The sequence below is a fragment of the Temnothorax americanus genome, unplaced genomic scaffold (assembly GCF_048541705.1).
Source record: "Temnothorax americanus isolate GAGA-0224 unplaced genomic scaffold, ASM4854170v1 Scaffold7, whole genome shotgun sequence".
NCBI classification, from domain to species: domain Eukaryota; kingdom Metazoa; phylum Arthropoda; class Insecta; order Hymenoptera; family Formicidae; genus Temnothorax; species Temnothorax americanus.
The window spans coordinates 5,242,682-5,266,484 of record NW_027509792.1 but is presented as its reverse complement, the minus strand read 5'-3'; the positions used below and the strand labels follow the sequence as shown (position 1 = coordinate 5,266,484).

General features: G+C 35.5%; 3 protein-coding genes and 3 non-coding genes across 12 annotated transcripts; 5 read left to right on the top strand and 1 right to left on the bottom strand.

The window, feature by feature from the left end:
- Positions 1 to 825: 825 nt before the first annotated feature.
- Positions 826 to 3,026, top strand: LOC143906108 (uncharacterized). The gene is made up of 6 exons (XM_077421909.1): positions 826 to 837; positions 1,103 to 1,223; positions 1,301 to 1,374; positions 1,459 to 1,542; positions 1,616 to 1,959; positions 2,048 to 3,026. The coding sequence occupies exons 1-6, from the start codon at positions 826 to 828 to the stop codon at positions 2,076 to 2,078; spliced, it is 666 nt and encodes a 221-aa protein (XP_077278035.1). The 3' UTR covers positions 2,079 to 3,026.
- Positions 3,027 to 3,559: 533 nt separating this feature from the next.
- On the top strand, positions 3,560 to 17,665 carry LOC143906135 (uncharacterized). Of its 7 annotated transcripts, none has more exons than XM_077421951.1 (15): positions 3,560 to 3,578; positions 5,862 to 6,630; positions 8,835 to 9,088; positions 9,299 to 9,482; positions 10,105 to 10,242; positions 10,334 to 10,645; positions 10,743 to 10,978; positions 11,054 to 11,183; positions 11,272 to 12,366; positions 12,513 to 12,562; positions 12,647 to 13,130; positions 13,221 to 13,291; positions 13,390 to 13,717; positions 14,166 to 14,579; positions 14,655 to 17,665. In XM_077421951.1, the coding sequence occupies exons 3-15, from the start codon at positions 8,901 to 8,903 to the stop codon at positions 15,222 to 15,224; spliced, it is 4,200 nt and encodes a 1,399-aa protein (XP_077278077.1). In that variant the 5' UTR covers positions 3,560 to 3,578; positions 5,862 to 6,630; positions 8,835 to 8,900; the 3' UTR covers positions 15,225 to 17,665. The 7 variants fall into 7 exon arrangements, with proteins under 7 accessions (XP_077278077.1, XP_077278079.1, XP_077278078.1 ...); XM_077421952.1 differs by lacking the exon at positions 3,560 to 3,578 and adding an exon at positions 7,446 to 7,613 and having other exon boundaries at positions 5,796 to 6,630; XM_077421953.1 differs by lacking the exon at positions 3,560 to 3,578 and having other exon boundaries at positions 5,795 to 6,630; positions 10,114 to 10,242.
- Positions 4,802 to 4,873, top strand: Trnag-ucc (transfer RNA glycine (anticodon UCC)). Its single transcript has one exon. It is a non-coding gene; the product is annotated as a tRNA-Gly (tRNA).
- Trnag-ucc (transfer RNA glycine (anticodon UCC)) lies at positions 5,146 to 5,217 on the top strand. The gene has a single exon. It is a non-coding gene; the product is annotated as a tRNA-Gly (tRNA).
- Trnae-cuc (transfer RNA glutamic acid (anticodon CUC)) lies at positions 5,360 to 5,431 on the bottom strand. Its single transcript has one exon. It is a non-coding gene; the product is annotated as a tRNA-Glu (tRNA).
- Positions 17,666 to 19,040: 1,375 nt separating the features above from the next.
- LOC143906143 (uncharacterized) lies at positions 19,041 to 23,511 on the top strand. The gene is made up of 4 exons (XM_077421973.1): positions 19,041 to 19,318; positions 21,226 to 21,266; positions 22,127 to 22,323; positions 22,662 to 23,511. Exons 1-4 carry the CDS (start codon positions 19,234 to 19,236, stop codon positions 22,723 to 22,725), a joined length of 387 nt encoding a protein of 128 aa, XP_077278099.1. The 5' UTR covers positions 19,041 to 19,233; the 3' UTR covers positions 22,726 to 23,511.
- Positions 23,512 to 23,803: the final 292 nt, after the last annotated feature.

Here is a 23,803-nt window from a genome sequence, read left to right as displayed (position 1 = left end):
TTCGCGATTTGTTCTCAATGTTTTTTTTAATGAATCTTATATTGTATTCTATTATATGCTTTTGCTTGAAAATGTATTTATATATAAAATGTTAACAATTGCGTTCATAAAAGATTCGACAAAACTGGCGTAGCTTGTAAACATTAGATTTGTGCCTCATAATTGCACTTAAAATAAAACAAGTATAATTGCATATTGGAGAGATACTCTCTAAATTTTTTCGAGTGAAAATTTGACTCTTAGCTTGAGTGAATGCACTATCAACTCTTCACAGAGTGACTTTACACTTATTTTCACTCAATTCGAGTGAAATATGTGACTCGAACTATAGAGTGATAATAATCTTAATTATTCTCTCGAAGTGTCGGAGTGAATTGTGGTACGCTGGTTCCGAGCAACTCGGGTCGAGTGAAAATTTACTCGAACCGAATGGCTCAGTTGCGTAGCCCGCGCAAGAGACGTGACGTGTTACTCTACGTGAGTCATCATCACATTCTGGAAAAATAACAACGATATTTATGAGAGTACATAGACAGAACCATTGTTCATAAAATTGAAGTTTACTTTATAACATTCGTGGGCGAGTTGTATTCCTACATTCAGTATTTAGGACGTGTGCAGAGTGCAGACGTCAGTTTGACTATGTAGGTTATGACGCCACTTTCACTTATGTTGATGTCGTTGATGGTTGATGGCAGTTGATGGTTGCTTTGTTGGAGGGAGAAGTGCCGGGCGCTTACGTGTTTGTCTGCCATATTTCGGATTGTGGATATTAGTGCCTGGATTTTATTTGCTATATTGGATTGAATTGTGCTAAAAGTGAACATGTTTCCTGAAGTAAGTATAACCTCACTACATTGTATCTGTTATTTCAGAGCGTTGATTTGGTTATGTTGCTAAAAGATAATAAAAAAAAAACGTTAGTAATATTAAATACATAATGAGCTATATACTACTACGTTTACGCGAGCGTTATGAGGGTGAAATGGTATAACAAATTCTTTTCAATTGTCTTCAAAGTTCTCAATTATTGTCTTTTATTTTTCATTTCTATATAATTGTCTTGAAAATTATGGTGGTTGCAGATTGATAATGAATTTAGAGACATTTTGAAGGGCACGACGTACTGTTGGCAAGATTTCCCACCCATTTCGCCCCACGTATTATTGCACATTGCAAAAATGTAGCACCTCATTTGCTAGAGAAATTAACTGATTTTGACAGTGAGTAGTGAGTGCAAAGAATTTTCTATCATACACTTTTTTTAAATTTAATTAATGAGAATTTTTTTTGTTTCCAGTTAATTTAAAAGCAATTGTGGTTTTACCTGAGTTGCTGCCTCCTCCGAACCATTCGAATGTTACAAAAGCACAGGTATGTATAATTTTTTTCTTTCTAATTTAAATTTCCTGAAAATTTTTTATACTTTATTATATATTCTTAATTACTTTTTTTCAGAACAAAGCCAAGAGAAAGCAAAGTGGTGGCCAGGTGGCTCGTATCAACTCAGTTCCACATCCAAGTCTCTTGCAGTTCATAGGTGTAAGTAAATCTTAGCAAACAGATTAAAATTGCATGTTTATTGTTTATCTCTGAATATCTCTTGTTTTTGCAGGCAAATGAAGATATAAATTCTAAAATCTCTGAGAGAAGCTCTTTGCACAAGCAGCCATTTCTATTATGTTGCACAAACATGGACCAAAGGAAAGGCCCATTTTTTATCCAAATTGAAAATCATTTGTTTCCTGTAGGAAACAATCCTCTGCGTGCCTTTGACAGGCTCTTTAAATTACATTACATGTTTGACGTACATTATGCAGCCGCTCTTCTAAACTTCTACAACTTTTTTGAATCTATTGTCTACAATGGATTTAATACCCCCAAGAGCTGCTGTGACAGTCTAAATTGTATTTTGAGTGCAGTAGAAATTCAGTCAGAATCAGCACAGACCATGTCTGAGTAAGCTTCCATAATTGCTTTAATTATTCATGTACCTAATTTTTCATTTTAAAAAAATACTAAATCTCTTTTTACTTTGTCTTTTCAGCTCTGATTCAGAATTGGAATCCATGAATTAATACATATTGTCAGTACAAGTAATACGGCGGGTAATATACGACGGATGATAAGGAGAATGTACAAATTGCAATATGACGACGGCATTACTTGGTGACGACTACGTGGCGGGTCTGTCCAGGGCCTGTGAAATGGTACCTGTGCTCGTTCTTAACCTTCTCTGGTGATCTCAGATTTGCGGCGATCGGCACCAACGAACTCGCGGTCTGGCGTCATCACTGTGCGTTGTAGTTGTACTTTAATTGCAAATTAATAAACCCGAAAGTCAAGTGGATGTAATTTGTAACTAGCCTTGTCTGTCCTTTCTCCCAGTAAATAAGAATCATGGTGCGTCTCGCTCCGCGCGTACTTGGCGCAAAACACTACCGTATCTCTTTATTTTAGTTCAAAGTGCTATGTCATTTATCTAAATTTGATTACATTAAAATTTTTTTATAATGCTTTTCTGCTTATTTTTTTAGGAAACAAATTTTTAGATAATTTTTTCTAGCTTTCTTAGCAAATACAATGCATAACGCAACATGTAACGTACAGGTTATAGTTGTAATTTCCTACTCAATGCAATACATGTGTTATATTGCATTTATACTATTGAGTATGAAATTACAATTAACCTGTACGTTACATGTTTGCTGGGTTTGCTTCACTCTAGTGAGGGAGTGAATTACTGTAAAAAATCACTCGATGTTGCACACTCGAATAAGAGCAAAATTTCACTCTAAGAACAAGCGAACACCAAAATTAGACCTGAAGAAGGCACTCTGCAATGGAGTGCAAGTTCACTCAAATACACGAGTCATATTTCGCTCGAGCGCACGAGTGATCTAATTCACTCAACATACCGAGTCAATATTCACTCGATAAGATATGTTCCATTTTCACTCTTTGCTTAAGTGAATTTTCACTCGATTAGAGTGATATTTCACTCGAAAAAATTTAGAGAGTAAAAAGAAGGAACGAAAAGTGCAAGAAGTTTAATTACAAAGAATAAAACTTTTTGTTATATCGTCCGAAAAGAAAGCATACCAGTGGCTAATTATAGCGATTACGTCACTCACAATCACAATGTTGGGCGGAGGATTGGGATGAGAGGGGGAATTGCGGGAGAAATGCTATAGGAGATAGAACAGGGGGTTTGGAGAAGAGAGAGAGGCCTCGCCGTCGGTGAAAAGGTGATGGGGATAGAGGATGCTGCGAGGGGGGGTCGGTTCGACGAATGAGAGCGTTGGAAAATATATCTTCTTTTAAGCTGCTTTGCAATGAAGGGGGGGAAGGAAAGAAATGCACGAGATCGGATCATTGCCATATCCAGTGTTACATCATATCATATTCGATTAAAGTATTAGGACGAGAAGTTAGAAGAAAACAGAATTTCGATAAATTTTTGTTACCACATTCCGTACAAAATATACACATCTTTTGTGAAAGGTGTAATGACAGAGGAAACTTTCAACGAATGGTTAGACGATTACAAGGAATACATCAAGAATTTGCCTGTTAACGTAAGAGATACTTCTACATCGACAATAATATGTTTTCTGAGATAAGGCCCAGATAGCAAGATGACGTCTAAAAACGTCTTAATAACGTTAGAGACGTCATTGAGATACGGAATTAATACGTCATTCGACGTCACTCTGCTACCTGGAGAGAGAACATAAAAGCCTAAACATGCTATTGATATACTTCTATTAAGGTCACTAGAACTTTTATGTTGCCCCCTTATCTTAGAAAATGAATCGTTGACAGCCAGTGTACAATCTCGCTATGCGTTTATGGGCCACTATTTCCAACGTCTGTTAACTTCTAACCGACTGTTCTATCGAAATATAGCCAACTCCATTATTGGCTATTCTGAAAAATTAACGGTCGGTTAGAAGTTAACAGACATTGGAAATAGCGGCCCATAAACGCATAAAGGCAAGCGTCGAATGCGCCAAGCTGCAATCGGTCGAAAGACGTTTCCCGCCATTTTGTTCGGAAACTGCGTCGCAGATCAGCATCGTTGAAGTGCGACCTTGAACACGTTTGCACACGTTTGCACACGTTGCGACACGGGATGTGGCAACGACGCGCTTCTTCCCTCCTCTCTCTATCCCTCTTAATTCCTCGTCTAAATATTTCACTCAAAAACCGCACTTCTTCCCTGAACCTGAACCCCCTCGTTCTAATATTTTGATATGACATGCCGTGGCGGATTATGATAACATACCGGATATGCACGACTCGATCTCATTTCTACCCTCCAACGTTATTAATAGACTCATTATAACCATATCTCATTGTTATAGATTACGTCTACACGTTACCATTAATAAGGTTTAATAACATCAATCGTTATATATGACTATTAACATAAAATGTATAAACGCTTAAATCCGGTTTTATAACATCAGTTGTTATACTTGTTATTACTTTGCAGCCATTGACAAAGGCAATGCAAAATTATAAATCTATAGTTTTAGAGAAACGTGAAAGCGCTAAGTTGTTATGATTGCAATACCAACTTAAAATAAAATTATAAAAATTCTTTGACGAGATCAAGATTTCAAGATTTCTTTGGAGATAAATCAAAATCTCTTCGTGTGTAAATAATGCGTTTTAGCCAGTTTTAGGACGTTAACACTACACCTGTTACTAAACTTGTTTAACGATAACGTGTAAATTACTAATGCCTTTCTTCGACAACGTGTACATACACTCACGCAGAGCTGCATTTCCAGCTGCGATGGTGGTGTAATGGTTAGCATAGTTGCCTTCCAAGCAGTTGATCCGGGTTCGATTCCCGGCCATCGCAGGGGTTTCTTTTTTCATTTTTATTTTGCATAAATTTATATTCAGAGCGCTAAAAGGATATAACGTATTGACTGCCATTGCACTGCCGTATTATTGACAATAGCGTTAACATTTTATTCGCCGTCATGCAACAATGGTCACCGTTCATTTTTTCCGAGTAAGTAGTTAATTTTCATTCTTGATCGTGGCAGAAATTTTTTTTCTTTTACTTCAATTTATTTCTTTGCCACATTGAAGCAAGTAACTCGATACCGAATGCGCTCACTCACATCTGCGATGGTGGTGTAATGGTCAGCATAGTTGCCTTCCAAGCAGTTGATCCGGGTTCGATTCCCGGCCATCGCAGGATATATTTTTGTCAGTCGCGTTATAATTTTTTTATCGCTTTATAAATTTTTATATTACATTTTACGAAAGCGTCAAATTATTTGACGTTCAAAAACTTATTAACAATTATACATATATAAAAATAAAGACAAAAAATAAATTCCGATACCGGGAATCGAACCCGAGCCTCCTGGGTGAGAGCCAGGTATCCTAGCCACTAGACCATATCGGAGTATGCCTTCGAATTTCCTAATATGCCATAATCTGAGTTTAAATTTTGTTACAAAAATATTTATTAGGTCTATTAGGAAATTGATGTAGGATTATTCAGAATAAAATTATCAGTAAAACAATATTAAAGGTTTTCTACCTTTACATAACGCTCATGTTTAATTTTTACAGCATGTCACGTGCACAGCATATTTGTTTTAATAAAAAAAATCATCATATTTGGAAATATGTTATATTTGAACGACTGATCTTCCTGCTATCTTTAGCTACTTTAATTTTCCTTATTTTTGTTAAGATTTGATCAACTCGTTCAATTCTGTAACGGGGCTTATAGTGTAGCGGGGTGCAGCACTGCCTTTCTCCTACCACCGCCCCGCGCCCGCGCCCGTCAGCCGCCATGTTACCATGACTGGCTGATTGTATTGTTGTAGTGGTTCGCAGCTTCTCGAGGATACATGGATACGTCGCGGTTTACGAGTGCGAGGCGCATGAATGTAACCTTGCAAATCAGACGGGCAAGATCGTCCTGCGAATACGTTTTTATCGCCCGTCCCTCGGAAACTTTCTAACAGCAATGTCGCAGTCATTACGCGCCTTTGTGTCGCATCGTTCCCTCCGGAAACGATAGAAACGGCGGCAGGACAGTGACACTAGTGACAGTGGTCACGCGCATCGCGCACCGTGCCATGCGATTCGTGCTAGCCAATGGTCTCGCGGGATTTGACAATAGCGTCGGAACAATGAACAATATCGGCAACGTCGCTTCTAACTCCAGCACGCGAAGCGACTGACGTCACTGACGGCGTGACGGCCGACGGCCGACGGCACTGACGCGAGTGTCGCGAGTCGCGGGTACCTGTTTCCCCGTTTCTCACTCTCAACTCTCAGTCGCTCGTCAGCCGTGCAGTGTGCCGGTCGTGCCGTCGTCACGGCAGAAGATTACTCAGATTCTTCGAACAAAGAGCGTTTTCTCCTACAAAAGATCAGTCATTATATCCGAACGATTAGCGTGTGAAGCGTACACCTCGACGGGGGTGACGAAAACGGAGCGGTAGCGTTGGTTTGCGGAGGGAAGGATGGTCGGGAAGAAAGAGGTCGACACAGATCTGGCTCTCTAAAGAGGATGACGAATACCATCGGCCAAGAATATTAAAATGGCGATACTGGAAGGCAACACGTGAGGAAAAGAAGGAAAAAAAGGTAAGATGAGAGGAGAGTAGTGTTGCGTCGCGATATCCAACGAAAGTATACGAAAATAATTCTTAAGCAAAAGAGAAGAAAAAAAGCGCGTATATTATTTTGAGAATAATGACGCACATGCGTGGAAAATTCGGAGAAGAATTTTTTTTCTTATTGATCGCGATCAAGTCGAAAATCCATCGTGTGTCCTTCGATCGTCGATCGAATCGCTGTGAGATATTCGAGAGCATTGACTCGCTTCCGTCGCGTCCGCGATAACCACAATATTATTCAACATAGTCGCGACTTCGAGGAATTTTTCGAGTTTGTTCGCTAGTATTTTTGTTGCCGCTATTTCCAGTTTTCTCATAGCCGTTTCTACCTTCCGATTTACAGAATATACGTAGGAAATCGTGATATAAACGAAAAGAAAGTGAGAAGCGGGTAATTAATAACATGTTTATATTTTAAGCTTTAAATTACGCTCTCGCAATATACATCGTTGAATTCGCCCCAACGGCGGTAACTAATACATAAATAAAGAACTGGAACGTTTGATATAAAATTAACAATTTTAAAGTAATTTAAGTTTCTCGAGAAAATTTACAAAAAAAATATCCAAGATTCATCTTTTTTAATAGAGGATGTATAACGCAAAATACGTAGAAGCTTAACAAAAATATAAATGCGTTGTTAATTGTCTGTTAATTGTTAGTTTGTTAATTTTCCATTTCTCTCAAAAACGAAGAAGCTAAACGGTAACATTTTTCGATTTATTCTTAAACTTGTTTTTCGATTAATCTTCTTTCCGATCATCTTCTTTTCCGGTTGTACAGCCTCGAGATGCACGTTAATATAGAAAAAAAAAGATATAAAGAGATAAAAATTTTATCAGTGCCATGCCCGAAATGAGGTTAAAGATCGTATCGTGTACGCATGATTCATGAATATTCTGTTCTGTCAAACCTTCACGACTGATGCGAGACAGTGATGCGTATTTTCTCGTAAGTTAAGATAAAATGGGGGCTTTCCAGCGAGCGACACAAGTCGACACAAGTGTCGTTTTGTTTTTGTTGCTTATTGCCAAAAAAGAAAGATTGGGTGCATTCCGTTTCACGCATGATGCGCATAATGCATCATTTATCCTCCTTTAATTAACATTTGGTGAACAACAAGAATAAATGATGCATTATGCAAATTATGTATTACGTGTGAAACAGAATGCACCCATAGAACGACGTTTGTGTCGACTTGTGTCGCTTACTGGAAAGCAGGGAAAGCTCCCAATAACTGGTGTACTATACATCTTTTGTTTGTGACGCAAATGTTTGCCTATTGAACTGTGTGTAAATAGTTTTGATTATAATCTTTCCATTTTAAATGTTATTTAAATAATGTACACGCATACATATTTCTTTCAAACATCTCTTGTTGTAATTGGATGTCAGTAATGTTCTTCTGATTTTTATTTTATTTTATCTTTGTAAAGGAATTATATATTTGTAAAAATCGAAATTAACATTTATGTCTGATTTTGAGATGTACACACACACACACACACACACACACACACACACACACACACACACACACACACACACACACACAATTCAATTATTTTATTAAATTGTATATTTTTTACGAATAGTTTTTATAAATATTTGTTTATATCTCGATGAAGAAACGCGCTCGTTTCCCAACGAATATTCGCTTACATAAAAGAATTGTGTCTAATCTGTGTAGGCAGCATTTGCATATACGATCATAAACATGCTAGAAGAATTAACTGTCAATTTATGTTATTTATCTGTATAATAGAAATAAAAATTTGTATGAGATTTTTTTCTTAATGAAATGAAGAGATCGTAGTGTGTTGAAGATGCAGAAAAAAAGGAATAAAGGGAATAATATGATGGGAGTGACGCAAAAATTTATATGAAAATATCACAATATCGATTATTGTCAAATGTTATATATTATTGTTATTATTGCTAAAACAAATCTTATATAATTTTGTAATATTGAAAAGTAGTAAATTAATTAGCAAAAAAAATATATATAATGTATTATTTTATTCTTAATTTAATGATGTTGACTTTTTTTAGTTCTGAAAGATTAAATTACATTATCGCAATTACAAATAACATTGCATTATTGCAGTTAATTCTTAAGTATTGAAATTATCTGATGCTTATTAAAATAATAGAGATAATTATTTATTTCAGAACTGCACTGAAATTTGTAGTAACTTCCAATCACGGTATTTTGCATTGTGAATTTTGATTATAAAAATGGAAAAATCACATAGAGACATCCTCACTCGTTTGAGGGAGAACATAATTGATGATTTAGATATAGATAACGACATCATACAGCCTTTAAGAAATGAATATATCTTACGACAAGAGGATATAAAACAAATTTATTCTGGAGCCACTAAAGAAGCGAGAGCAGGCTGGTTGTTAGATATACTACCAAGGTATGTATATTTATGTATGTATTTGTTGTTATATTCGCACGTATATTATGCAAAATTTCACATTTTTTTTATTTTAATGTTATCGCACTTACTAATAATAATAGTAATTATATCTCACTAGTTATCATTTTTATAATTTGCATTCTTAGTTAACGATGCATCTTACACGGTAAATCGATTTCATTAAGTGTTTGTGTTAACATTTTTAAGATGTGGCCCACGTGCTTTTGATGTCTTTCATCAATCCTTAAAACATCACTACGAATGGCTTAGCGATGAAATAGATAAATTGTTAGGCAATTATGAGATAGAAACCAATGGAGAGATAGATTATTATGCTGGACCTCCTAACATTCCACCCCTTTCTCCATTGACAGTTACTCGAGAAGAAAAGGTATAATTATCTATATTGTAATATATATACATACGATGTGTTAAGATGTATGAGTCATTCTGACTTTATCTCTCGATTGTGGTCGTACCGTCAATGATAAGATAAAATTATGAACTGTAAACTATTGATTATCTGACATTTCATTTACTTCTGTAATGCATATTGCAATATACTTGTATTGCTATATAAATTTGATATAATCTTTAATAATATTTTTTTAATAGACGATAAAATCAGCTTTTATTCTTAAAAATTTCCAGTAACATATTTAATCCCGTGTATTTAGATATAATTCGTTGTAATAGGCTATTTAATTCTTATTTAATTTAACTGTTCCTCTTTATGTGCATACGTATGGAAACATATATCGCGTAAGTTTGCATTAGACTTTTTCAGTGTTTTTCATTATATGTTTCATTATACATTTTTGTACGTAATGCACTAGTGGCGGATTTTTCATTAGGCGCACTATAGACACGCACTTAGAGCCTCAATATTAGAAATCCTCGAATCATGTTTAAGCGATATTGAAGTGCCAAAATTCGCCATTGTATTGCATCATAATAAATGATCTGATATATAAAATGAAGACTGTTTATTATATAATGCATTGTGTTTGCAGGTTGAGCAGTTAAAGATAGCTTTACAGCAGTTAATTCCCACAGCATACATTGCGTTACATGGCATGAAAGGATTTGGAAAATCATGTCTGGTTGCCAGTGCTCTCAAGGATGCAAAATTAGTGAAAGATTTATTTTCCGTATGATATTTTTTTATTAATATTACTTTAGACATATAGTATATAATATTAATATATTACATTTTGCATAAAACTATTTTTCTTGTTTTAGAATCAAGTCTACTGGATAAAATTTACATGTGATCGTTTAATCGATGAAGAAATATTAATTCAATTAAACTCACTCTATCATAACGTGAGAAATTTAGAAATCCAACCAGAATTATTTACTCCACTGGAGAAAGATTCTTTGATCCATTATTTGAAACATTATTTTAATAAACAAGAAAATTGCAACGCTTTATTGATCTTAGATGATGTTTATGATGAAAAGATTATTATCACTTTTGATTTCAAATGTAAAACTCTAGTTCTCACTGCCGACATTGATGTTCTACAAAAGAAAAGACCTAAGATAATAAAGGTGTGATATTTTTTATTATATTTGTATTTATTATATATTGAAATATATAAATGTATTTATTACATTATTATAATGAAAAATAATGTGTCACTTTCAGATGAACGACGGATTTACAGAAGCAGAGACATTAGGCTTATTTGCCAAAGTGTTGGAAATGGATGTGAACGAATTGCCTATAGAAGCAAAAAAAATACATGAAGAATGTAAAGGAATGCCATTACTCATAGCTATGTTTGCTGCACAATTTGAAGAATTTAAACACCACATGAAAGAACATCCTGATAGATGGAGATATTACTTGAGATCATTAAGGAAAAAAGATGCAACAAACAAGTATGTATATATAATTTCTTAAGATAATGCATTGATTATATTAAAATATTGCTGTTATTGTATCATGTGTTACAGAGTAATGAGAGAATTTTTACAAAAACAAGAAACTATTTTTGATATATGTATTGAGCAATTAAAACCAGATTTGAAAAAACGTTACGAGAGCTTAGCTATTTTTTGCGAAGATGTTAACATAACTCCGAAGGTATATATATTAAAAATTTATTGTTAAATTTTGATGTCTACCTCTCATACATATCTTTGATTTTATATATCAATTTAATTTGTTTTAGACTCTAGAAATTTTTTGGGAACAAGACATATTCCAAGTTGAAGAACTAATGTTGGATTTGTGCCATAAATCACTTGCAGCCAAAAAATGGAATAATGATTTAAAAACTTATATTTATGGCGTGCATGATTTACTGCTATACCATCTCAGAAAGAAACAAACTCCTGACGAATTGACACAGATGCATAAGTCTATTATTGAAAAATACCGCACATATTGCAACAATGATTTTTCAAAATTGCCGAATGATAATTATATTTACTCGTATATTGGCTACCATTTGGAGCAAGCAAAATTGCTTGAAGAATTTCAGCCCCTTTACTTAAATTTTGATTTCATTCAAGCTAAATTAATATGTGCTGGTTTGAATGATCTATTGCTAGATCTGAGAAAGTATAAAAAATACATTACGTCATCCGACAAGCAAGAAGACTATGTAGAAAAGGTCGCTGATATAGAAAGATTTCTTCAAGAGCAAGCAAGTGTTATAGTAGAACATAAACGTAAAAAATGTTTGGATATCATTCAAATCGCGATGGATCATCCATATGAAGGCTACGTCGCTCAAACTGCAAAAAATCTAGCTATGACAAGACAAAATTACTTGTACTTATCTCACAAGAAAAGTCCCCAATATGCTAATATGTCGATGACTGAAGAAATATCAACTGGCATTTGCACATCATCTTTCACAGACGATCCTGAATTAATTTTGACGGGAAATACATCGGGTAAAATAATTCTGTGGAATTCTGAAAGCAAGCAACAAAAAGTTTTTAACGGTCATAGAGAGGGCTATTCTATTAAAAAAGTTATTGTGTCGACGGCTGGTGATTGTTTCTTATCGTTAAGCAGTGCTGGTATAATAAAGTTATTCTCTCTGTCGAATGACAACGATGAAATATTTGATCAGCATTACACGCACGTTGATAGCCCAAGACAAAAACAAAGTTCCTGGTCTGGCTTTTTTACAAATGTGAATGATCAGGATGATAGCTTAACAGAATTCTTGGTGGAAAATGAGATTATACTGGATATGGCATTTGGTCACGAGGACAAATACATCGCTGCATGCACTGACAAAGCAACGATTCAGGTATCTAATTTTAATTTGTTATGATATTTTTATGAAACAAAATGCTTTTTATTTATTGCTATATTATTAGAAAATAAAAATTTTGATATAATGTATAATGTATTTATTATTCAAGTGTGCATAATGTCTTTTTTTCTTTTTTTAAGATATGGGACCGATATGGAAAAGTAGTGTTTACCTTAAGAGATTCAAAATAGTAAGTACAATTATATATGCATAGACAAATTGATACAGAGACAACGCGTGTACAAATAAGTAACATGGCATACGTTTGTTACAGTCAGTACATACCGAAAATAGCTTTTACGGCGCAGGGTTCCTTATTACATATAATGGATGAGCCAAAGGGTGCTTTTGTTCTGTATTCAAGCTACGGGAATGACTATACTACTTATCGATATCTTGCCTGTTATAATCTGCGGTTAAAATCTGCAGCTGAAGAAGTTATCTTCTTTCATCATATACCCAACCGTGACAATTCCTTGATGGTTGTCACCAAAAAAGAAGCTATGTACGTAAAATGGTGGTGGGGTGAGGATTGCGTGCATAGCTTTAACAAACAGACAAGAGGGTTTGTCGATAATGATACAGTAACTTATGTAAGCGCAACTATTACATATGATGGTGAATACATAATACTGGCTGACTCTGCGGGTTTTATCAACGTATGGAATACCTATTCTGGATATCAACCGATCGCGACTTACAAAAGTCGCGTTATATCTTTGGATTCTTACTGGTTAAAAGACGAAGGCTATCATATAGTACGTATCACTCTTATACTAATTCCATTATAATTAATCAAATTCAAAATCTTTGAAATTAAAAAATTTTTTGCTATGTGGTAATTTTAGATATGTGGGAACGGAAATAGAGTGTTATACAAGTGGAAATTCCCGGTACAAGAATCAGATGAATTACCGAGGTGATTTAATATTGAAGATTATTTACAACTACTTTATATATTTATATTTTAAACTTTTAATTAAACCGTATGACAATCTTTCTCTATTATCAAACTAGGAAGTGCTTATTTGATGCAGTTGTCGAATCTTATGACAACATGGACATTGTAGTCAAAGAGAGCCCTTCGAAGAAAATTATAGTGTCACGTGGAGAAGATATAATACAGGAATCTGCATATATAGAAGGCAGAATATCAAGCCTGCAATTGTCTGCCGATGGAAAACAGGCACTGTATGTTACAGACAACTGCATTCAATTATTAAATATAATAACTGGAATAACTATGCTGGTCGCAACGTTAGAAAGGCCAATCCAGTTCGTGAAAATTATTAATCTGCGTTGCTGTAATACGGTATTGTGCAAAGAGGAGGAGTATGCATTGAAGGTGTGTATATTAAATTTTTTGTTTAATTTTTATTATTCCTTTTCTTTCTGCTATTATAAATACAGAATTTCATGTACATATATACCTTTTTTATTTTAATTGTCATTATAAGATGTAGAACACTATTCCAATTATCATGGAATTTGTCTTTGGTTTCTTTATAGAAACAATATTGTTCCACTTAAATTTCTTATACGAGGTGACTTGAACAAGAAAGAATTTCGTACAGATTGTAACCTTTCGTTTCACAAATAACTGTTTTATCACTGAGCTAATTAACCAGCAAGCATCACGCTGCATCTTGCCGCGTTTATATACTTATAAACAATAGAAACTTCAATTTCTGAGAGTATCAAAGAGAATGCACTACAGATCTCTTGTATCGCCAGTATCTATCTAAATTTGTAAATACTAAATACTAAACAAATTCAAATGTTTTTATCAACAGGTATGGCGACATTGTGGACCGATATTTGGAATTGATACTAAAGCAGAACCTATCAATGACATTCACAAAATAAACGACAACTATGTTATAACAGTAACGAAGAAAGGCATAATAACGATATGGTATATTGATATACCTTGGCAATTAAAGAGCCAAATAGATTTGTCTTATCCGTCTTCATGTATTTCATTCAGCTGTTTAAGTTACAATCAAAATTACTTGGCGATTTTGAATGAATCGCGTCATTTAACATTATTATGTATTATCCACGAATACGTGACAGCACGGTTGATGTATGTACACATTAAAGAACAGCCCTGCTTTAAGCATAGTTTCGCACAGAAGGTGACTTGTTGTGATATTTCAAAAAATGAACAATATGTCGCTGTTGGCTTTGAATCAGGACAAATTTCTGTAAGTCTGTTTTACGATCAATTAATTTGTGCATTATACAGTATGAGTTTAATATCGTTTGCTTTTTATTTTCAGATTATCGATATTCAAAAGCCGACGGAGATTTATTGTCATTTATCTTTCCACACTAATCCCATTACACAATTGTATTGGGCTCCAGCTGGCATAAAGGTTCCGATTTTATTATCATTGACAAACGATGAATTAGTATGGTGGAACGTTGATCAAGCAAAGAACAACATGAGAAGAAGCCAAATGAATATGAAAAGAAGTCGGATGGGCATCAGGCACAGTGCAAGCACTCCCTCATTCAATACGAATGCATTTTTGAATTCACAAATATCTAACAGCCAAAGCATAAATACTGGTGTATCTAATCTACAAGACGATGCGACATCGAGTGCAGCTGGTACGAGTACCATTGACGAGTACTATAGTACGAGGAGAATGGAATATTGGATGAGCAAAATAGGCAGAGATCCTAAAATGCCAGAATTACTATCGATTGTCGAATTACCACCAAGCCGAGATGCTAAAGTATGTATCTCTCCAGATTTCAGTAAATTTGTTATGGTTGACATGTACGGATCTGTTAATACATTTAAACTGATTGATCATAATCAGTCTATCTCAGATACAGATTGATTATAAAATGAATTTAAATTGCCATATTGCAATGCAATGTGGCAATTTAGCCTGATCATGTTGTTATAGAAAATTGAAAGAAAAAATTATGTATTGATGCTGTACTGTTTGTCCATAACATAAAAATCTTCGTTTCCATCGACAGACAATTTTATAGGTTTGATATAAAATGGTACGATGAGATACAATTACACGAATTCCATTAAAATACACGTATCAATGTGTCATTTTAATGAAGTGTATATATTAAGAGACATGTTTTATAGTTATTGCCACATGTGCTCTAACTAATGTTGATAAAAAGTATACATCTATTTATAGCAATGTCTTTTACTGCCATTTGCATTTAACAAGAGGTTAACTCCAATGCTTACGTAAAGCTGATTTTTAAATACATTTCTCTGACAATTTTTAAAGTAACATTTTTTACTACATATACATAGACGAACAACAGTATAAAGCTACAATATATTATAAAAAATAGCAAGATCGTATACATATGTAATCTGTCGTGCAAGATTGTACGAGCGACTATTCATATTATAATCTTGAATTTTTTATTGCCTTGAAGCTTCTCTTCTCGTTTGAAAGATCATTAAGTATAGTCTCTCCACACATGCTATTATTTAATATAAAGTTTATTTTACAATAAACTTTATAGTAACACATGACTGTATGTAAAACCGTTACTGTTCCTCTTCTGAAATCACTACTGAAGATACAGAAAAAAACCCGGCAATAATTGTTAACAATGTAGACTGACTTGAAGCGCTCGTGCATTCTTGTATCACAGACTGTATTTGTGCCATTCATAAATCCTACATAAATATTTTAAGCTGCCAAAAATGTACATACGTTACAGATACATTTCTATGCTCTTGTATAATAGAACATTTATAAGCTATAGCATTTTTAGCTTTTCTACTGAACGCGTTTATATCTCGGAAAATGTTAATCAAAAGTTTAATCCAATATTGTGATTACTAATACATTTTTCGAAATTGGAACGATTTTATACATATATTATTTACATATGTTCTTTTAATTATACTTATCGTGGGAGAAAATTATGTAAATATTTTATCGCTGATTTTAACAGAAATTTTAATAATCCTTGCACATATGGATATCGAACAAGTAATAATCGTTTTAAGACGCATGATAACGTGCAATGATATAATATATGATAATATTTAAATAAATTTCCCTCACAAAAAAATTATAAAATGGCAAAAATTAAAAAAAAAAATGTTCTATCTTTATATCTCAGTTCGCTTTATTTTTACGTATATATAATCAAAATTACCGCGATTCTGTTAACGCCTATAACTGCTTGATATATAATTTTAAAAGAAATAAACATAACGTTCATGTCAATTGTGAAAAATGTATTATAAATATGTATAGAAATATTTGAAGTCAATTGTGATCGTATGTACATAATTAAGAATGTAATATGGCCAGGAATATTATTCGAATGAATAATATTCATAAGTTTAGTACTTTTTGTATCAGATGGTTATGCATTAGTAGTATATATTAGATTTTATATCGTTTTTTATACCAATCTTGTATTAAGAATGAAACAAAGACTGTGAGCATGACGGTTCATGAATTATACTGTATCCATCGAGTCGAATAGTTGCCATGTTTCGTATATGTATGTATGTATACATACGATATATCAAAACATGTCTAATAATATTAAGTAAACATATGTAATAATCTTTTATCGCACAGGACATTGTTGAATTATATATAATTCAGGTGCCTTATGAACATGTGAAACATGTGTAGGATTGCATTGGGGCAAAGATACGTTTAAAAAACATCACAAAATTTGATATCTACTTTAAAGACGTACATGTAATATTAAACGACGTCTTTACATCAAAGCTCTATTGTGATCAAGACTTTGCTCCACTTATTCTACTTAATCATATTTATTTTAATGCTCGGAACTCGGAACATAAAGAGTCGAGAAAATAATTTACGCGAACACCAGATCGCGTCCCATAGTTATGTAAGAAATGGTACTCTCTGTTATCGCTAGGATCTTTTTTGTACAGATTCCGTTTTTTTATCACCTTTTTATGTATCCCAATTTTTCGACTCCTTCGACTCTCTGTTGGCATCGTGAAATGAAACATGGTTGATTCTCTGTTGATCTCGTCGAATTATCACGCTAACAGAGAGTTGAACTTTAGTTGATCTCATATATTTTTGTACTTCGTACATAAATATAGAAGATAGCAAGTGAGAATCCTATATGCATATACAGGGCTGTAATGTGCATTTATACATGTACATCTTTTTCTGTAAATTACAATCAGATCGTATCTAATTCGAACGTCCTTTGAATCCGAACTTCGTTATGATAACTGTAATACATCAAATTACTTGAAAAGTTCGTTTTATTCATTTATGGATCTTGATTTGTGTAACGAAAAAAATTAATAAATAAATTATGACACGACACGACATGTCGGCGACAGGTTTCGCTTTTCTTATTCCGATGACAAATCTTATTAGATACGAATCTGTCCTCGATTTGACGAAAAGTATTGCGAGCCCACGCACACGGCAAATTATTTAGAAACAGCATAATTAGAAAATTGGGTGGTGCAATGATGATGTGCATTCTATCATTTATTTATATTCGGATGCCGAGCTCAATTTTTGACTTGCGTTTTATTTGTACATTTATTTAAAATATTCGTATTTTGAGATGAGAAAGTTAAGTCTGTTAGAAAATATGTAGACATAATAAAAATTGTGTACAAACACAACAATGTGGTTCTTATGTACGATATATCCTTTTTTATCACATCGATCTATACGATACATAATTTAGCAATAAGTTATTTCGATTATTGTTTTCTTTTCGGCAGATATGCAGATATAAATATTATGTTCGAAACTATATAATCATCTCTAAAAATGGCACTGCGGAACAAATACACTGTGTTTTATTAATAGAGAATTTAAATGTCGTAAGAGAGAAGTCGACTTGGCGAACATCCGAGCGTCCGATTTGGAACTCTCGGCCAATGGCCAATGTCAGCGGTAACACTTCCGCAAGGTCGCCTACCATACCAGTCTGATACATATATCTATCGTCAGATTATACATATACAATCAGGTTTGATCACTTATAGAAAAAAAATAACGTCATTCATATTCTGCGAGGTCTTCTCTGCATGCTTTTCTCAGTTTACATTTTTCTTATCGTGTAAATAGCGTGATCTTATTTAATATTTATCATCTGTGAGATTTTAGCGTTATGAAATTCTATTCATTTACAATTATAAAACTTGGAAAATTTTATAATTCTTACGATTCAAAATTTGTTAAAATTTGACGAGCTTGTTTATATATGCGTCTTCTTAAAAAGTTTCCAAAATTAAATTGAAAATATTCTTATAATTCCTCTTTAAAGCATAACTGCGTCTGCGTACTACATTTGCATTTCAAAATTTAACAAAAAAAAACTGCGAATACCCGGAAACTTTCCATCGATCCGTCGTCTATATCTACACGTGAGGTCAGCTTTGCAGCCACCCCCGTGTCCCACCCCCATCATTTTCGTAGTAGCATCGCGTTGTGTCGGCCGCGGTAGCTAGGAAATATTTTAAGTCTGGCGCGTACGTGTGTATACGATACACTGTACAGTGTACATACATACACAGTGGCATACCCTGTCCATCTCGCGACTCGCGACTCCGACGAGGTCTCAACGGGCAGCCACTACTCCGCACTCCGCAAGGCTAGCTCGCACGTTGGCGAGCACGAGCAGGCGAGAAAGTCGAGGTGGGTCGAGGGGAGCAACCACGCGAGCGTCGCGACCGACCAATCCGGGCACTTGGCGTTTCTCGGTCGTGGCGCGCGGATGCTGTTGTGATCGCCTGTCCGTCGCTACTTTGCCCCGCATTTCGCGATCGCGATCACGCTCGATTTCCGATTACGCGCCGAGTCATCCGCGGAGAGTCCGACGACCCCGACGCTAGCCATGTCGGTGATCTACAAAAACTCGATGAACGCCATCGGCAAGTTCGTGCCCGAGAAGCTGCAGCCTCTGTGGAAACATCCAGCTGGTTGGTAAAACGGTCGATCGTCGCGTCCGTCGGCGTCGGGCCGAGCAGGTGGCACGTGCCGTCGCCGCGCCGTCGCGTCGGCGCGCGCGTGTGTGCGTGTGTGCGTGTGTGCGTGCGTGACGGACTGATTGCGAATTGCGAGAGCCTAAAGAAACGAGAGATGCACCGGACGTGACGTGTTTTCTAGATAAAAATATCTTCCTCCCCGAGATTGGTGAATCGTTCGCTCCGCACTCCTCTGATTTTCGTTTTGAATCGATTGTGGTATTTCCAAGTTTCGTTTACTGCAGTCACGATAAATCACTATGGAAATGCGTTGTCTCCAGTCTAGTTTTATTTCGTTTATCGGCTAACGACGCAAACACTTTCCGCATATTGATATATCGTTACTCGTAAGATTTGGCGACTTGCCGACGCGACGGGCGCGTGAACACCCTACTCTTTGCAATGCGGTCTCCTCGAGGTCGCATTCTTAAATTAGTCCACATCTACATTCTGGATTAATGAACGTGTTGCTCGCTTCAATTTTCATATTACATTTCCCTTTATTTCTTATTTCCTACAAATCGCGAGACGTAGCTCATTGGCGATATTCTCAACCTTGGCCTTACACGAAAGACGTTAACTTTCGCAATTTTATTATCCTAAGACTAATTTAAGTTTACGTGTATCGCAAACACGCTCCTTGGAATCGAAACAAAAATAAACGAAAATTGCCGATAAATCGTAGTGAAAAGTGAAAGTCCATATTAGTGATTAAAGAAATAGCATCGAAGTTATATCGTTTCAGAAGTGCGCGTGAATTCACAGGCTGATTCTCGAGTTTATAAAAAATTCACTAACATTGATAATACTAGCACTGATAGTATCATTGATTAAATCGCACATTTAATAACGTGAGAGTTCTAGCTTTGGCAAGGCTGCATTTCAAGATTGAATGATCGGCGTGATATAGCGTAAGGCAATATATAGCGAAATTATTATTAGGCGCAAGAGAGTGTCGGTGTTTATTCATTCTGCGATTTTAAGTACTATCGGGTTGTCCTATTTTCCATCAATTCGTGCCATTTCGCGTAGCTGCCAAGCCAGACGGGAGGCGGTCGGTATAGGTCGGTGCCTTCACAGGAATTGTAATGGATGGAAACGAGGCCGCAATGACGTCACGTCTGTGTCAAAGTTGCTCTGACGAATTTACTTAGGTATATAGCTATCGGACTATCAGAGCGGAAGCTCGAATAGATGGAGCGAATAGATTCAAGGGTATGCACGGGAACGCGCATCAATAACCGGGCATTGATTATCGTGTTATACGTTACATTACGGTGGAACTATGTACTTTGAAGCTGACTCTTCTTGCTCCGCGTTTGCCTTTTCCTTTTTTTTTAATCATGTATCGCATTTAACATACATATCGTTCATTTGCTACAACAACGACGTATAACTCCGGAGAACGAAATTTTTCCCCAGAAAATAAGTTTGAATGTTTTGAATCATTATTTGGTAACATTACTTTTAACTTTTAAACACGATTTTGGTGCAATAATTGATTGTAGAGGAACAAAAACATCTAGCTACATATCAGCTCTTCATTCAGTGTATTGAATTTTTATACCTTTCTTTTTGCAAACAGTTCAGAAATGATAATTTTTTAGTTATGTCGTTGTAACAAATGAGCGATATGATGTATTTCGTTATTCATCTCTTCTATGTCTTCTATATTTTCCGTTTCGTGCTAATTGCTGCGAACGTCGAGCGTCTTAAAAGAATTGTATGAAAGATAGTTGAATGAAAAACAAGCTGACTGTGATTTAGCATGAACACGAAGCCTGACGAAGCCTTGCGTCACTACAACGTGCTCCTCCGTAATTCATATCGATTGCATTGCGTGTTAATTTTTTTTTTTTTAGGTCCACAGACCATCTTCTTCTGGGCACCGGCCTTCAAATGGGTTAGTAATGTTTTCATTCTCCTAACATCGATATTGCCGACCCGTGTCGTGATTCTGATAAGTTAATCGAGTAGCGAACGAACGGAAAAGATCCAGAGCACTCGAGCGACGTTACGTAAACGCAGAACGTAAATTTTCCGTAATAAATCTTTAATTCGAAACTTTTCTTTTAGCTTTAAAATTCGCTCTTATTCGCCTAGTTTTCATTTTATTCTTTTCATCATTTTAATAGCGTCGTAAAACGTCACGTGATTCTCTCGCGTGATTGAATAATAGCTTGCATGCAGGTACACAATTTTGTTTCAAGGCAGTTCTGCTAACGTATACGTTGGCAAACAGATATACGTTATACAAAAATACTCCGAATGCTGCGTTCATTCGTGTTCTAATAAATAACACTGCAGTTCAATGGGTATGCGGCAATTTTCAGATACAAATAAATATGTGCATTTTGTCTTTTCCAACAAAAATATTTTCACGCTTGAAACGCGGTTCTATGAAATATTCATTTTAACGTATGACATTTCATGTATCGTACTGTAAAGAACGCAAAAATAACATAAATAAAGAAATGATATAAATATAAATCTCGCAATGTATATTACAAAACACGGAACGATTTATTCGATTGTCATTGCTCTATTTAAATCTGTTTTATAGCGGATATATTTATTTATATATTTGTCTACATATATATATATATATATACATGTCTAAAAAAAAACACACAAAAAAATACAGTCAAACCTGAAGCGAATGGGCTGTGTCATACTGATTCGTCGATTTTTTCGCGCATGCAAAAAAAAGATAAGACTGATAACAAAAGATATCATGTAAATCACTCCTTCTACAATTTGTAGGGCCTCGTAATCGCCGGCCTCGGTGACTTGACGAGGCCAGTGAACAAAATCTCCGTCAGCCAGTCTTGTGCCTTGGGCATCACTGGGTTGATCTGGACCAGATACTCCTTAGCCATCACGCCGAAAAACTGGAATCTTTTTAGCGTGAACCTTTTCGTTGCGTTCACGGCTATATACCAAATAACGAGATCCCTGAGGTAATTATACCTCGACGCAAGTAAAATTCTATATAAGATTCACCCTTTGATATTTTCGTTTCTACACCTTACAAATATCATTGCTATTATCATTGCTATCGTTGTGTTTTATGTTTATCTGACATAGAAACGAGTCTTTGATTATTTTCATGAGATGAAAATTTTATTTCTGGAGAAATTCTTTTAACGCTGTCGCAGGAATTGGTTAAGCGATTCTGTCAGTATTTTCCTGTTTTGCTCACGGCTACCCGCATAATTCATATCGTTTGGTATCGCGCGACTTTGCCTCTAGCCGCTCTCCGAGGACTTTAACTTTACCGAATTAATATTTGTCTCAGGTATCAGCGCCAGCAAGCAGCTTTGGAGGCAACGAAGGCGATCCCATCAAACGCAGCTCACTGACGATAACTACAACTTAGATATAGAAAATAGATATACATTCCTAGGGAAATGGAAAAAAAAGAATATTTAATTCTTCGCTACTTCGCGTTTGAAATGTTTACGTTACCATTCAGCACGTCGGGACGAGTAGTCTAGTCTAGATGACGTGATGTTTAGCGTATCCGACCAATATTAAATAACAAAACGTGAAAGACAAATCAGAGATATATTAAGTCGTACTATAACTGGCTCAAACTTTTAAAAATCATGAAGATATTGTACAATACGTTCGATCTGTCCCCGATCGGGACCGATCGAAAGGAACGTAGCGAGTTTTATGTAAAATTTATTGACTTTCTTGGTGCCAAGCTGTGATATGTATAACGCACGATGTAACATTATTCACTGTTCGGATTATCGCTGTGCGATAAATGAATATTATACACTAGATAAAAAGTTCAACTACATAGGGCACAGGACGAGTGGAGTCTTGGCCGAGAGAGCGATCAGGTGTAACGGATGCCGCGGATGATTCGTAATACCGTATCGCGCGTTATCAATCCATCGAAAACACGATTGTACATTGTACCTATATGTATTGGCCATTACGCGCCACGTGCGCTCTACCTCGAGACGTAACGATGCTCACGGTGCGTTTCTGCATGATATATCGACGTTACGCGGCCCTTCGAAGGCGAGCGGACAAATATATAAAATGTCACGTGTCAATATCGTAACATTTTAATTAATATTGTTGTAACTGCCTCGCTCCGGTCAAAGTTGAAATAAAATTACAAATATTTTTAACATTACTGCGTTGTGAAGTCCCAAGCGATCGACCGCACCCGAGGCATCGAGATTTAGCGCGACGTAGGTAGTTGTCGGAAGGTAAAAGTTGGTATTCAACTGTGCTACAGATAATGGTAAGTTATATCGGGCAGTAAAACGGCGTTTACACGCGCAGGCTTTTAAGATGTGGGATTCGATATCGCACTTTAATAACGGGAATAATGCGCATTAATGTCTCTCGTATCCTCGTTGAACGCTATAAGCACACCGATATTTTACATCGTCGAGCGGATGATCGAAGATATATCTC

Bases quoted from the DNA above. Each gene is read 5' to 3' on its own strand.
- LOC143906108 (XM_077421909.1), top strand. The intron at 1,375-1,458 runs GTATGTATAATT...ACTTTTTTTCAG, and splicing joins CGAATGTTACAAAAGCACAG to AACAAAGCCAAGAGAAAGCA. The intron at 1,543-1,615 runs GTAAGTAAATCT...TTGTTTTTGCAG, and splicing joins GTCTCTTGCAGTTCATAGGT to GCAAATGAAGATATAAATTC.
- LOC143906135 (XM_077421951.1), top strand. From the start codon at position 8,901: ATGGAAAAATCACATAGAGACATCCTCACTCGTTTGAGGGAGAACATA. The intron at 10,646-10,742 runs GTGTGATATTTT...TGTCACTTTCAG, and splicing joins AAAGACCTAAGATAATAAAG to ATGAACGACGGATTTACAGA. The intron at 13,292-13,389 runs GTGATTTAATAT...TTATCAAACTAG, and splicing joins GAATCAGATGAATTACCGAG to GAAGTGCTTATTTGATGCAG.
- LOC143906143 (XM_077421973.1), top strand. From the start codon at position 19,234: ATGTCGGTGATCTACAAAAACTCGATGAACGCCATCGGCAAGTTCGTG. The intron at 21,267-22,126 runs GTTAGTAATGTT...TACAATTTGTAG, and splicing joins GGGCACCGGCCTTCAAATGG to GGCCTCGTAATCGCCGGCCT. The intron at 22,324-22,661 runs GTAATTATACCT...TATTTGTCTCAG, and splicing joins CAAATAACGAGATCCCTGAG to GTATCAGCGCCAGCAAGCAG.